This window comes from Cherax quadricarinatus, chromosome 5 (genome assembly GCF_038502225.1).
Source record: "Cherax quadricarinatus isolate ZL_2023a chromosome 5, ASM3850222v1, whole genome shotgun sequence".
Lineage (NCBI taxonomy): Eukaryota > Metazoa > Arthropoda > Malacostraca > Decapoda > Parastacidae > Cherax > Cherax quadricarinatus.
In genome coordinates, this window is record NC_091296.1 from 47913387 (window position 1) to 47930009 (window position 16623).

Consider the following 16623-nt stretch of genomic DNA (forward strand, 5'->3'; position numbering starts at 1 on the left):
GCAGGTACCTTGCATAGTTTAAGAAGAGGTATGATAAAGCTCTTGGAACAAGGAGAGAGTGGACCTACTGTCGACCAGTAAAGAGGCGGGGCCAGGAGCTATGAAGCGACCCCTGCAACCACAATTAGGTGAGTACACACACAGTCGTTGCAGTGAGTTGCTAGGAGAAGACGCAATGTTCATTTCTACCTTAATTAACGCTTATGTGGGTTTGTGGACGAAGTGAAAAGAACGCAAACATAACAGCAGTGACTTAATTACAAGACAAGTACATCAGTACTGTTCCATGCTAGGAAGCCTAAGAGTAACCCAGGGGTGTACGTTCGAAAAATAGTGCCTATGGCAAGCACTGAAATTATGCCTCTGACCAAACTTCTGACACCCATCGCTTAGCTAACTTTGCTATAAATTCAGCTGAGAAATACAAGTCAAGCATGTTAATCTTTTAATCCACAAATTAGGGTACTACATGAAAATTACCACTGTACCTTTCTTGCTTTCACTGATGCAAACTGGTGCATAGAAACTGCTCAGTGGCGCTTCACTTCAATTGGAGCCCAGGGTCAGAAGAAAGTAAGATGTAAGTCATCCAAGTATAAGCAAAAACGTTTACTGCACTGCTCCTCTGTAGTGTATTCTATTGAGAATAAAAATGCACTTAATTCTTTCTTTCTCTTTTTGTCCCGTCCCTGTCCCTGTTCCCCCCTCCCTCCCTTTCCTCTCCTGTAAATACTTTCTCCCTCACCTTCGTGTGTTAGTAGGAGTTGTAAATTGTACAACTGGCGTGCCTAAGGCATAACATAACTACCATACCATAGGTACGCCACTTTGGATACCCCCAGCACAACCTCAAGAAGGTCAACCACTCAAGACTGCCGCCAGAATTTCGAGAACCTGCAGATTTTCAACTTGAACTCCGAGTTGTGTGGTGGAATATACCAGCTACACTGATCTATTTTTCTTTGATCGTCAGATGAAGAAACTTTAGTTAAGAAATCATTTAATAATTTTTCCTCTATCATTGTGCTCAAAGACAATCTTGCATAGCAGAGAGAAGCTTATGGCGACGTTTCGGTCCGACTTGGATCATTTACAACTCTTACTGATAAACGAAGGTGAGGGAGAAAGTATTCACAGGAGAGGGAAGGGGAAGACAGGAACAGGGACAGGACAAAAAGAGGAAGAAAGAAGTGCCTTTATAGAATACACTTACCACCGAGGAGCAGTGCGGTAAACCTTTTGGCCCATCCAAGGGCCCTTTTGGCCATTGGATGACTTTCATCCACCAGTTACCATCCTCCACAGGATGCCGCAAGTTTCCACTCATCCAACTCTGCCCAAACACCCACTTTTCTAACCACCACACACCTCTCAAATCTATAAACTACAATCCAAACCACATACTATAAGCTACAGAAACATCATTGTTACCCATATATACCAACTCAGCCTCACTCTATATTCATCGTATACCAAAGCTGGTTTACCGTAGAGCAAACTACAACAGAAACGTGAGCATAAGACAAACAGTAGATTAGGCTGGGAGAAAGAAATATATGAATCTCGCTCACAGCTGGGGGAAAAAGAACACTGAATTAAAAGGGATGTCCAAAAGGAGCATATAGAGTTACTGAAGTAAATTAGAAAGCGAATGGGATCAGAGGGAAACATACCTTTATGCCTGGGTAAAGTTGCTATAGGAAGTATACCTTTGTGCCTGGGTAAAGTTGCTAGAGGAGGTGGAGACAAGGATGCATGTGCAGCTTGATGGAAAGATCGAGGAGAAATTCATCACGTGTAAGGAAAAGGCAGAGAGAAAAAAAAAATAAAATTGAAGGAAATTATAGCAATCAGGGAAAATACTAGGACGAAAGAGAGAGAGAGAGAGAGAGAGAGAGAGGGGGAAGAAAGAAGAACATTGAAAGTGAGGTTAGGGTACTAAGGACAGAGAAACGCTTAGTGATGAATTAGCTGAGGGGTGACCAGAGACGAAGAAAGATATGAATCGGAAGATGAAAGAAAGGACGAAAGTGAAAATGGCAGATGACCTGGTAGACAATGGCAAAAGCCGACAAGTAGGACAAAAAACGCTGGCAGCAGAGGACACTTTTAATACAACATTTCGCTTAGCCTTGGCTGAAATGTTGTATTAAAAGGATTCTCTGCTATCAATGTTTATGACTCGGAAGATATCTGGTGGAGATAAAAACATTGGGAAGAAAAGAAGAGGAAACAGTAAAAAAGCTATCCGTGTTCAGCTTTAATGGAGGAAGAAAATACGAGAGAAAGATATGAAGGCATAAAGAGGAGTCATAAATTAAAGATCTAACGAAAGAAATCAAAGAAATTAACGCAAACAAAATATTTGGATTCAAAACGTAGACTCATGTATATAATTAATCATGTAGAAGGCAGTGGTGAATTCTTTTCACAACCATAAAAATAAGATACTTTAAACTGAGGCAGAAAATGAGTGTGTCTCGCAACTTAAACACAATCTATGCGGATGCGATAGGCGCCAGTAGTCATGAAGTAAGATGTCTGTGGGGCTGGTGGAAAAGGAAATGAAAAAAGAAAGGGAGGGGGCGGGGAAGAATGAGTAACAGAAAATGGGGCTACAGTAGGGAGTACTACAGTGGCATGACTACTTTTCGGATAAAGGTTAAATGGAACAGAAACTGGAAGGCGAAGCTGCACAAGATGGAACGAGGATAGTCAAAATACCGTGAGGTAAACAAAAATATTCATATTAAGCACACTGAATGTACTTTCTTAAATGGAGACGATTAATAATAATAATTATTATTATTATTATTTCTACAAATACATAATACAACTGAAACAGACGTAACTGCCATCATTGACATATTATTATACAGAAAGCTTCTTGTTATGTAGAGCATTTTCGGCAAATTAGTTTTTTTTATCCGTTGGATGCGGCCCTCACCAGTCGGCTAACACCCAGGTACCTATTTACTGCTAGATGAACTGGACAGCAGGTGTGTTAAGGAAACTCGTCCGATGTTTTTACCCGCACTGGGGATCGAACCACGGATATCACTGTGTGAGATGCGTGCGCTACCGAGCTACAGGACACCTGTATATCACATATTCTCTTCAAGGAGAATATTCAATGGCAAGATATGTAATTGTACACTAAAATAATGATGTGGATAGAAATATAATGAGCTCGGTGTAGCGTTATCGTACAATTTAGACTTAAAGAATATTGTTCCGAGAACCTATCTCCTTTACTATTCAACATTCTACCTTCACGTATAAAAAATATTGCCGGCTTAAAGTCTTCAAGAAATTTTCTAAAAAGGGAAACTAGACAAGTTTTTACAGAAGGTACATGACTAGCCAGGCTGTGATAGCTATGTGGGTCCTCGGCTTTTATGTACCAATTGCCTGGCTTATCAATCGGCAAGGAGAAAACTCCGGCTCACTTATAGATCACTGCGTCAAGCTGAACTAAGCCAGCGGTTTCTACAGCTGCTCTAAGGAAGGTTGGCCAGGACTGCTGAAATGGCCATCTTACGTAACCCAGTCTCATTTTCAAACGTAATTTTTTAACGTTTTGCCTATAGTCAGTTTTTATACGTTTCATATTTTTCTGCAAATCCTACTTTTAAGTTATTAAAGTTAGGTTACATGAACCTACGAAAATGTAAATTTTAAGTGACCGATGTCCTAGAACCGAGAAGTATACAATAATTATTATTACTCTTAGAGCGATAATGAAATGATTGAAAAAAAGCCCAGTTGATTTTCCCTAGAGAATAAATCAATAACCGTAAAAAGTCTAGCAATAAGCCGGGGTAAGGAAGAAAATAACAGTTAAAGGTATGTGTAAATAATAAACTGAACCTCTCCCTTAGTCAGACATATATCGATAAACATCATTAGCATACTCAAGGCTGACAAATGTAATGGCATTCAGAAGCTTGAACACTGAATTATTCAAGACGCGGAACACAAAGTAAGCAATACCAGTAATTGACGTCATGACTCTAACGCTCTTATAGTCAAGCGTCTTGAGCAGGTCCCAAAGTGGACTGAAATTCCCTTAGCTGCTGAAAAATTTGATTAGACCAGTAAAGTCCAAAATGTTCAAAGCAGCATTTCAGATACTCATGACAGAAAAAGTTAGCAGCTTATGTGAATGTGGGGTAGGGGAGGTGTGTGGGAGCGGACGTTAAGAAATGGAGGTAATGGTCATTTGAGGGTAGTGTGTGGCTGTGGGTATGTGAAGATTGAGCGTGATGTTTATTGGTGTTGGTGTGCGCGCGTGTCAGATGATATTCATATATGTCGTGCCGAATAGGTAAAACTTGCGATTTTGGCTTAAATAGGAAACCATCGCACTTTCTTTACTTTATTGGCGTGTTTGATTAGGTGTGCTTTCCATACTGATGCTGCAGACTCCAGTATGATTTTGACGTACACATTGTACATTGTCTTAAATGATTCCTTATTTAGATGTCGATACTCTATAGGTTTGCTAGGTGCCCAAATGCTATTGCAGTTTTGGTTGATGTGCGACTCGGGAGATGTGCTCGCTATGACACTCATACCGAGATCCTTTTCCTTGAGTGACTTTTGCAGCCTTTGACTACTACGCTGTACTCCGTCTTCGGTCTTTTTTGTACTTCCCAAAACTTCATGACTGCACTTGGTGGGGTTAAACTTCAGGAGCCATTTGTTGGACTAGGCTTGCAGCCTGTCCAAATCTTCAAGGCTTACATGATCCTAGTCCCTTGTATTCTTCTCATTAGCTTCAAATCGTCTGCAAACAGGGATACTCTGAGTCTATCGTTTCTGTCATGTCATTCACATAAACTGGAAACAGGACCGACCCTTGTGGAATCCCACAAGGGTCGGTCCTAGGTTCTGATACATCGTCTCGTGCCAGCACACGTTGTTTCCTTCCTCTCAGGTATTCCCTGATTCATTGCATTACTTTCCCTGCTATTCCTGCCTTCTCCTCTAGCTTTTCAGCCAGTCTCTTGTGGTACTGTATCAAAAACCTTTTTACGGTCTTCCCATCCCTCTTTCTCCTGTCTTTTGTTACCTTATCGTAGAACTCCAGTAGGTTTGTGATGCAGGATTTCCTTCCCTGATGCCATGCTGGTTGTTATATATGAGCCCATTTCTTTCTAGGTACTCTGCTGCTCTTCTGATATCTACATGATTTTACATACTATACATGCCAGCGACACAGGGCTATAGTTTAGTGCTACCTGTCTCCTTTCTTAAAAAAGCAGGACTACGATTTCTGTCTTCCACACTTCAGGACTTGCCCTGTTTCAATAGATTTATTGAAGATTATCGTCAGTAGCACACATAGTGCATCTGCTCCTTCTGTCAGGACCTACAGAGAGATGTCTGGGCCCATCGCCTTTGAGGTATCTAGTTCACCTACCAGGTTTTTTTTTGCCTCGGTTGTGTGCAGTGTGTCCAGCACTTGCTGGTGCACCCTACTACTCCCTCGATTTCCTTCAAGCCTCTTTGTCTCCACTGTGAATACCTCCCTGAATCTTGAGCTGAGTTCCTCACATACTTCCTGGTGGCTCCCTGTGAGCTTCTTCCGTCTTCATCCTAATTACCGTGTTTACCTTCTGATGTGGCTGTATAACCCCTTTAGGTCAGATTTGGCTTTTGATGCCATGCCATTCTCGTTTTGTCTCTGGGCTTCATTCCTTATCCATGCATATTCATTTCTGCCTGTTCGGCTCAACTTCCTGTTTTCCTGAGTCCTTTGCATTCTATTTTTTCCATACTCTAGCACACTTGGTTTTGGCCTCTCCACACCTCCGGCCAGGTAAACCATGGGTTATCTCTGGTCTTCCGATTGTTTCTGTTGCCCTTTGACACGAACTTTTCTGCCTCCTTGCATTTTGTAGTCACATGTTCCACAATTTCGTTTATTGTCTTTCCCCCTAGCTCTCTTACTGCACCTCATACGTGTGCAGTTCCCTTTTCTGAAGTTTGGTTTCTCCCGTCCTTCTCGTGCTGTCTCACGTCTTTTAACTCGAGTACATATTCGAAAATCAGGACCACGTGTTCGCTACCACCAAGGGGCGTTTCATATGTGATTTCCTCTATGTCAGAACTTGAAGGTGAGTTCCAGGTTGATAAACTGGAAAGTGAATATGAGGTTGGGATACACTGCATGATACACAGAGAAACTCCTTGTTTAGAAGATATTTCCAGCAACCCTACTTGCTCATTAAGAGACCATCATCAAAACCGTTAGCTTAATCAAATGCTCAGCCCTAAACAAGCGCTTTTTCATAACAACGTGAAAATATTGATTCTGAACATCACGCTCCATTGTTCAACACGCAAGTCCATTGGCTATTAAAGGGAAACATGCTCACTCTGCCATGAGCTTAGTGTGGAAATTAACTCTTTCTTGGTCATTCTCAGTAAAGAGGATCTACTCATCAAGATGAACATGCTAGAATTTCTGGTATATTTTGCTGAGAATATCATCGCATTCACTGCAAAACTGCGGCTCTGGAGAAGAATTGAAAGCCAAAATGCGACCCAATTTCATCGACTTTCTGAAGTCATTAGAGAAGCTGCCATCAAGCCAGGTTCTCAAGGAAGAAATCACAGAGCACCTTAGTTCCCTCACTGATGAGTTCCAGGGGCACTTCTCATACATACATACATTCATACGTACATACCAATCATATTTCCATGGGTTTGACAAGGGATCTTTTCAAATCCCATCTAGGTGAAGTCTATACAGCGTTCAGGAAGAGATTTTGGAACTCGGACACAAATCCTCAGCAAACGATGTATTCAATTTTCTGAATGCGAGAGAATTTTGGGTGAAAATGTTCCCTACTTATCCTGGACTTACCGACAACGCTCTTAGTACTGATCCCATCTTCATCAACCTATCAATGTGAGTCAAGTTGTTCTTCTCTTCTGTCGGTGAAGTCAGATACTAGAAACTAGCTTCAGATTGAGCTAGTAGCAACAAAACAATTGAAGTGATAACGTTGATGTAAAAATTTATAATTTTGCACCAAAAGTAACTTAGAAAACTTACCTAACCTTATTATAACAAGCGCAATTTATTTTAGCTTAACCCAACTAAATATATTTTAGATTTGTTTACAGTAATTTAATACTAAACAAACTCAGTGAAGTATATTTTTTTCGTTAGGTTCAGAATGATTTTGGCGAAATTATTGCATACACAAATTTTCGCTTGTCCTATATGGCAAGATGAGCGTTGCTATTTAAGCCAAGATCGCAAGTTCTGCCTATTCGGCAGTTAAAAGATAAAGAATCAAACATAAAGTGGGAGTTGTCACAGTTGCTCTTTGCTGATGACACTGTGCTCTTGGGAGATTCTGAAGAGAAGTTGCAGAGATTGGTGGATGAATTTGGTAGGGTGTGCAAAAGAAGAAAATTAAAAGCGAATACAGGAAAGAGTAAGGTTATGAGGATAACAAAAATATTAGGTGATGAAAGATTGGATATCAGATTGGAGGGAGAGAGTATGGAGGAGGTGAATGTATTCAGATATTTGGGAGTGGACATATCAGCGGATGGGTCTATGAAGGATGAGGTGAATCATAGAATTGATGAGGGGAAAAGGGTGAGTGGTACACTTAGGAGTCTGTGGAGACAAAGAACTTTGTCCTTGGAGGCAAAGAGGGGAATGTATGAGAGTATAGTTTTACCAACGCTCTTTTATGGGTGTGAAGCATGGGTGATGAATGTTGCAGCGAGGAGGAGGCTGGAGGCAGTGGAGATGTCATGTCTGAGGGCAATGTGTGGTGTGAATATAAGGCAGAGAATTCGTAGTTTGGAAGTTAGGAGGAGGTGCGGGATTACCAAAACTGTTGTCCAGAGGGCTGAGGAAGGGTTGTTGAGGTGGTTCGGACATGTAGAGAGAATGGAGCGAAACAGAACGACTTCAAGAGTGTATCAGTCTGTAGTGGAAGGAAGGCGAGGTAGGGGTCGGCCTAGGAAAGGTTGGAGGGAGGGGGTAAAGGAGGTTTTGTGTGCGAGGGGCTTGGACTTCCAGCAGGCGTGCGTGAGCGTGTTTGATAGGAGTGAATGGAGACAAATAGTTTTTAATACTTGACGTGCTGTTGGAGTGTGAGCAGGGTAACATTTATGAAGGGGTTCAGGGAAACCGGCAGGCCGGACTTGAGTCCTGGAGATGGGAAGTACAGTGCCTGCACTCTGAAGGAGGGGTGTTAATGTTGCAGTTTAAAAACTGTAGTGTAAAGCACCCTTCTGGCAAGACAGTGATGGAGTGAATGATGGTGAAAGTTTTTCTTTTTCGGGCCACCCTGCCTTGGTGGGAATCGGCCAGTGTGATAATAAAATAATAATATATATATATATATATATATATATATATATATATATATATATATATATATATATATATATATATATATATATATATATAATACAGATTGCAAGAATAGGTAATAACATTATCATCAGGAGCTTCGCAACAGCCGAATGCCAGCAATACTTGAACCACCCTAACTATGCATATCTGACGGCAGCCAAAAGCGTCCAGATGGTATCACCCATCAAACCTGGACAGACGTCTAGCAGGTGGTGTGGGACTACACATGTGCATCTACCTTGACTGATACCTATCTTACACCAGGGAGGAAGGAGGGGCAGCCTCCAGCTTCAGGGAGTCCCAGAAGTCTACAAAATACGGAGAACTTGCCCTTCATTATATGTTTGTTCCCATAGACTCGAAGACCCTTGGCTCATGGGGAAAGTTTGCATCCAAGTTCCTTAAGGAGCTAGGCAAAAGACTCATCAGGGTTACTAGGGTTCCTAGGGCAGCTAGTTTTCTGTTCCTGCGACTCAGCGCTGCTGTTCAGAGGGGTAATGCCTGCTGTATCTTGGACAGGCACTCCAGCTCTGAGGAGCTGGTTAAAATTTTCGCATTATAATCATTGACAAACACGTAACAATATGTACTAGATATGTATCTCATGTACACGTCATGTGTTGTATTATGTAATAAAGTGTATCTCTTTATATATATATATATATATATATATATATATATATATATATATATATATATATATATATATATATATATATAATTACACTCTCTTTGTCACACAACAAAGCTCTTCTCTTTAATATATTCATGTGCGTGTATCTGTGCCTCCCACAGGGCCAGTGTCAGTCATTGCTGGAGTGGCTGGAGCTCCGTCACAGCTGCCGTGTGTAGTTATCCAGAACCAACACGTAGACACACCCATCTTGGTGCTCTGGTACAAGGACGGGGCCCGTCGCCCCTTCTACACGTGAGTACTCTCTACCCTCATGGGCCTGCAAGAATGGGGTAAACTCTTCGATATTGTGGGATAGTTTTCACCCTTCTATTTTTTTTATTAAGGACTTCTGTTGCTCTGACAATGTATTTCCATGACATTTGCCTCAGAGTAGTGGATCTTAAATATTTTTATTGAATTTTCTCCATAAGGAACTCCTAGTATCATAGTGCACAATTGTGTTTAGCTGAAGAATCTCTGTTAAGATAATGATGAAAAATAAATTATTCGGATTCGAACATGTAAAAATAATTCACGAGACTGTCATCTATTGAGGACGCGGTTAACCTCCAAGAACATATATACCAAGTTTTCCAATGGGCGACGGAAAACAATATGATGTTCAATGAAGACAAATTCCAACTACTCCGTTATGGAAAACTGGAGATGTTAACTAGAACCGAATATACTGCAAACTCCGATAATACAATAGAGCGGAAAATAATGTGAGGGACGTGGGAGTGGTAATGTCTGGAGATCTCACTTTCAAGAATCACAACAGTATCACGATCACAAATGCAACGAAGATGATAGGATGGATGATGAGAACGTTCAACACAGGAGATGCCAAGCCAATGATGATCCTTTCCAAATTACTTGTTCTCTTTAGGCTGGAAAATTGTTGTGCATTAACCTCCTTTCCAAGCAGGTGAAACTGCTGATATAGTGTACAGAGAACCTTTACTGCACATATAAGTTCTCTCAAACACCTCAAGTACTGGGAACGCTTAGGAGCACGTGATTTGTACTCGCTGGCGAGAGAGATATATCATAATCTACTCTTGGAAAATCTTAGAAGGGATGGTCCCGAATCTGCACACAGAAGTCACTCCCTAAGAAAGTAAAAGACTTGGCATGCGATGCAAAATACCCTCAGTGAAAAGTAGGAGCGCCATTGGTACTCTAAGAAAAAACAACATAATTGCTCGGGGCCCGAGACTGTTCAACAATCTCCCACCAGGCATAAGGGAAATTACCAATAGGCCCCTGGCTGCCTTCAAGAGGGAGCTGGACAGATGGTTAAAATCGGTGCCGGATCAGCAGGGGTGTGGTTCTAAGGTTGGGCTACGTGCGGCCAGCAGTAACATCCCGGTGGATCAGGGCCTGATCAACCAGGCTGGACTGGGTCCCGCGGCCCGGTGCACGACCGGGCCGCGGGGGCGTTGATTGCCGACATAACCTCCAGGTAATCCCCGATAGGCTACCTTTAATATGTTGCCTGTGATTTTGTTCTAACTTTTCGTTTTTATTTCGTTCATAGGACAAGAAGGCCCATCAGATATGCTTGAGATTCTCAGCGTTGTTGTTCGGTAACTAAGTTACCGAACAACAGTTAGTATGGAACAGTTAGTATGCTCATGTGCCCTATGACTAAAGTTGTAAAGCAAATTTCCAGCTTCCTAGAGTGACTCAAATAATTTCCAGAGCTCTTTGCTGATTGGCTTCAGACGTTCAGAAAAAAGGCGAATCTTAATTCGACGACTCCCAAGAATAAAATGAAGTGTGCAGGAGCACAGCTGCTGCTATTAAATTTATATTAGTGTTAAATTTTTATTCCCGTTAAAATACGTTAAGCGTATTTGAGTCTTCAGCTTGTAAATGACTTTAATATTTACTAGCTGGTGCATCTTAGGGCTAGAATAGCACCCAATACCTTTAACTTATGAGAGCAAATTTATTATACATAAGTAATTTGTAAAACTGGAATCGATGCAATCCGTTGGATAACTGGGAATACTTCTAGTCAGCGTCATTTTTTTTTTTTTTGAGCGTGATCCAGATAACAAGGTTTGAGCTGTTGTGGGGTTTCGTAAATTCCAATTTGTCTGTTATTAAGTAGTGTTGTGTTATTAATTGCCTTTCAACTACTCGAGAACGACTCGTATGTATGCGTTTAGACTAAGTAGACTCAAATTTGAAATGGACCGACAACCTCAAATCTACGACTTCAAGGGTGATGGACTGATTACATCGTCTTCACATCTCTACTGTTCCTGCATATTTTCTGTACTCCACTGAAGAAGCCTACTGTGCAGGCGAAACGTTTCGGAATAAAGCTGCCTAACTGTTGCCTATGTGTGTTACCTACCAACTTGCCTTGCCTTTGAGTCATCAGCTTTCTCTGTTTGTGAACTTCAATAAGAGAAAGCTTGGCTTTCACTTTTTACTATGTAAATTTTAAGTTGTCTATATTATTAGTTATGAAGTGATGGCGAAACTTAATGGGACTGTTTAATGAATCTGGCCTTCGTATGTGTTTGTTAACCAGTTTTACATATTGCTTTGAAATCAAATGTGGGCTCTCTTAGGTTAGGTAAGGTTCGTCAGGAAACAGGATAAGTGTTTCCTTACGTGGGTCTTAGATGATGACCCGCTGTTGAAGTTTTTGGTCATCTGACCGAGGCCTTCCACTGGCTTACCGATTCACCTCTTTAAAAATTATGGTCAGTGAGAACCATTTAGTTACTAAGGATCTTGTAAATCACACAAAATATTTTTTCCTTAGAGGAGTGTAAATAATTTTACTTAGAATAGCAGTACATTCGGAAGTTTGAAAACTATTGAAAACTCAATATTTTCTAGTGTTTTTAATTTTCATGAGTTCAACAAACACTTAAATAGTGCACGATTTAAATGTAGAGCCATAGAGTTGGCACATTGTTAGGAACAGTGCTCTTGTCTTCCACTAACTTCAACTTCCACCAAAACGTCTAGTGTTAACTGCCAAACGTCTTAACTGATCGCCTTAAAATTTTCAGCCCATTGAAGTAATACTACTAGGTCAAGGTTTGAAGAACAAATGGTAAGTGTAGGTTCCCTTTGCTCAGTTTTATCGAGAGGGTATTTTTTAACGTTTTTCCATGTCACGATTTTAGAAAGCCTCTTTTTATCGGCTTCTAAATTTCATCATCAGTGTATTGAACACAGGAGGAGGATGGTGTTTCTAATGGAGTGTCTAGATGTTAGGTTCATCTTGAAATGGTAAAGTAATATTTTGCATTAAATAAGTAGATGGTACTTCCTCAAGGTGGTTCCTTGATGTTTTTCAGGGATTTTGATTCAAGGAATTGGAATTATCCTTTGCTTACTTGAATAGAATGTGAATACCTCGCATTCCATAGGTGCTATATGACCCCTTTTGGTTTAAGTGTTTTTCCCTTATTATATAACGTTTCTGCACTGCATCAATCTTTAATAGCTTTTGCGTATTAAATGGACGAAACCCTTTTTAAGGATAATATAGGCTGCGAAAGTTAAAAAAATTATATTCTGAGCAATAACTGGAGAACGTCTCTTTAGGTCGGCTTCAACTTTATAGTACTGATGTGTTTCCCTTTAAACAAGTATTGTATTGATTTTAGATTTTGTAAGTTTTAATGATTCGATTTTATTAAAAATATTTTTTTTTTCTGTGAAACATATAGAGAATCTCTCTTATGAAGATGAATAAGTCGCAGAATTTTTATTTATTGGGTTTTCTTAGGTTACATCAACATATTGTGTTCTCTCAAGACCACTGCAAAATACTGTACGTTATGTGCCAAATGCGTAATTAAAAAAAGCTTACTTAAATACTTAAGTAAACCTCAAACGCTAGTCAGATGCACTTAGAGAAAAATTGGATTGACTAGCTGATTAGGTTCCGATTTGCTTTTTTATGGAAAATTGTTTAGAAAATTTGAATAGTGATTTTTCGATAAATATTTTCTGATTGCTACGTCAGTGCTGCATCAACGCTGATACTCGATAACGTAACTTCTGAGTGTATTCACACTTAATTTGATCCTGTATCTTGGAATGTTATTATCTTTGAAATAAAATTCCTCTTTAGTGTAGCCTAATTGCTGGCGTTTTTTAGTGGAACGCCTACCACTGCTTCACCTCATCTGGTCTTCTGTCAACAGTACACGTATAAGCAGCATATGCTGCACTTTTATCAGTATTAAACAACTGGACACATCGACTTCAGGCTCAGGGACTGATTACCTCAAACTCCTCTCCTTTCTCCTTAGACTAAAGAAGCCACTGCCTGGGGCAACTTTTCCAGAGTAATGATACCTAAAAGTTGCAAAAGTGCCTCATTTATCATCAGGTAGGAGAAGTATGTACGACAACGCACCTACGGTGGTTGACTGTGCTTCCTGGCTCTTCCTCAGATGTTAAAGTAAAATACACATACAAGGAAAAAGGAACACACAATACATGAACCACGTCAACACTAACAGTCGCGCTCATTACTGCCTGAATAACTCTGATGTTTCATTAAGAAATCGCCATTAAGGCCTTTTGTCTGGGTGTGTGTGTGTGTGTGTGTGTGTGTGTGTGTGTGTGTGAGAGTGAGTCGGAGTCATTGTTGAAGATACACATGTGGTTGTCAATAAGTTAGTCACTCGTAACATCAGTCTCAGCAAAACTTCTTCCTCAAAATTTTTCATGATATTGAACAACTCGGGTGAAAACTTCAGTATGGACAAAGAACTCAGACTTTCCAGAGGAAACCATAGATAAATATTCTAATTGATTGGTTGGTTTATGAGCTATCATCAAACAAAAATTTTTATTTTCACTCTTTCACTCAAGAACTAATAAATCATATATTGGCAAGTTAAAACTTGGCAAAGCTCTTGTGCCATACGTTGATGCATCTTAACACTTTATCACGTGTCTTTGGTATTTTCTTGACGGGTTATTGCGTCTTCTACCTTAGGTAATGTTAAAGCCGTGAAAGGCTGCAAGTCACCTATACACCTCCAGTCAAAGATGCTGCGATCCTTCGATCAAAGCTATAATACTGACAACTAATAACAAAATAGATGGTCGATACCTGGGTATCTTTACTGAGAGACATGTCGCCTTCACAAATAAGTTAAATCTGTCTAACTCAAAGACATGGGGATAGAGATTTCTTTATCGGATTCAGTGAAAGAAGTGATGAGATGCAGCAGTTTAAGATATGGTCACATGTGGGGTGAGGACCACTAGCGGAAGCAAGTCAGGCCCAGAAGGTGGACCAGATGTCACAATGGCGTTGAGGGTAATGATATCTGTTGACACATCAACACAAAGAATATCTTATACAACACCATTATTAATTTCTGGCACACTTCATTAGCATGACGTACTTCCATTAGTGGGCCCTCCCACATGGGTCTTTTGCTTCAGTTATTGAATCTTGCCACTCCTTTAACTGGCTCCAATACACAAGTCTCCACCCTCTCAGTATATATACAATAAGAGATACACACTTTTCAATATATATTAACGCTGTAAAATAACCACCTCTCAGTTTATATTCACATAGAGATAAACATCTCTCAGTATATATAAACTTGTTAAAATTGTGAAAATTTATGTACATAAATATAATTTCAAATATAAATAAAAAGTTGGCCTCGAGCAGTCGCTCACTGAGGCAATCCTATGTATATATATAAACAGTGGGATGAAAATAATTATAAACAGAATTAACACCATAAGAAGTAATCATTACTGCATTCACAATCAAGCGTTAAACTTTCTCGGTTTTCAGCAATGGTTTCAAGTTAGAAAAATTCAGATTCAGGAAGGATATAGGAAAGCACTGGTTTGGTAATAGAGTTGTAGATGAGTGGAACAAACTCCCGAGTACAGTTATTCAGGCTAAAACGTTGTGTAGTTTTAAAAGTAGGTTAGATAAATGCATGAGTGGGTGTGGGTGGGTGTGAGATGAACCTGATTAGCTTGTGCTGCTGGGTCTGATGCCGTGCTCCATCCTTGAGTGGAGGTGACCTAACTGGGTGGGTCATTGGGCTAATCCGGGGGGGTGGGTCATTGGGGTAATCCGGGGGGGGGTCATTGGGCTAATCGGGGGGGGGACATGGACCTGCTCCGCATGGGTCAGTAGGCCTGTTGCAGTGTTTTTTCTTTCTTATGTTCTTAAGTGAGGTGTAATTAAAAACGAGTATAATAAAAATGATAGCTAGTGGATAAAATGATAAATATATAAAATAAACGGGATAATAAACAGATAAATCTTTTGAAAATGTGTAATTAAGATGACAGTGAATAGATAAGAATATTTTAGAGCTTTTCATAAGGCAGCAACGTCAGTGGTTATCAAGGAAACAAGTCAAGTTAAAATGCAAATGTTTACATAAGGCGTTAATGGTGAGTTGTTAATGAAACATCAGAGTAACACGGCCACTAATGAGCACTCCCATTTGTTTACGACGTGGCCGCACACACATTCTCTCTCCCAGACGAGGCGTGGTAAGAACCATTAGCCAAGGCAGCTTCACAGGAGCAACCACTTCGCTAATCCCAATTATCTACACTTCACGAACATAATGAAGCAATAGCCGTCGCCGGGGGACTTCAAAAGATGTCAAGTCTGGTTCCTAACTACTACTTTCATACCTTCCAAGGGCAGGAGAACAAGAGATAAGTGCCATTGCTGCTTGCATGCGTGTACTGGGAGTGGGACAGATCATCAAATATTGTCGTGGTAATGTCTTCAGTGCTGAAACTGCTGAGAGCAGGTACTTGTGAGAAACTCGCACCAACCATGAGCCTCTCTTACAGAATACCCTCTACACCAATTTTCTTTCTGCTTTAGGTGCTTCGACTGCAAGAGGTCATTATAAGTGGATTACTCGAGCTATATAGCAGCGTATAACCGACTACACCATTTATAGGGACTCAGTCCGGGAGCCTCTGACTACCATCAAGCCTGACTAACTACTGTAAGGTTTCAGTTTGGATAGGCATCGGTCTGTAGCAACGCATCGCTTGATATATTTGAACTCATGTTGGGCATACTGTCCTAATCGCATGAACCTGATGAGACCAGGGAATCCAAACCGATTTGCCGGTGTACTAATGTGAATGGCCTGAGGGGCGAGGTGAATACCCAAGTAGGAATTAGGGACTGCTAAATAAATAATAAAATCCCAGCATATGATGCCTGTACTGCTAGCAGATGAACTCTGCCATTCTTGAGAGATTGTCGAGCAATTTTTTGGATTATTTTCTCCACAATGAGGCTGCTCCACTGGGACACTCTGTGGTCTCTGGGAGGAGCTGGTCTGTTTGGGGTGTCTACAGAAAAAATTCCATTGCCTTTCTGCTTCAATAACTTGGAATCATGAATTCCTACAATTTCTTTCAAAATTTCTGGGATTATCTCCCTCTCTAGTTCGCAGGATGTAATGCATGAGGATAGAAATCCTGGTAATTCTATCTGTGTTGCCTTGTGAATTCATATTCTCCCCAGTCTAAGTGGAAGTGTTGCTCGGCT

General features: G+C 40.5%; 1 protein-coding gene across 2 annotated transcripts in view; it reads left to right on the forward strand.

The window, feature by feature from the left end:
- LOC128685132 (protein turtle homolog B-like) overlaps positions 1-16623 on the forward strand; it is a 519018-nt gene that overhangs the window by 195433 nt on the left and 306962 nt on the right. For both annotated transcript variants that reach the window (XM_070101774.1, XM_070101768.1), the window contains one exon: positions 9188-9320. In XM_070101774.1, coding sequence (XP_069957875.1) covers positions 9188-9320 — 133 coding nt within the window. The remainder of the gene's footprint in view (positions 1-9187; positions 9321-16623) is intronic.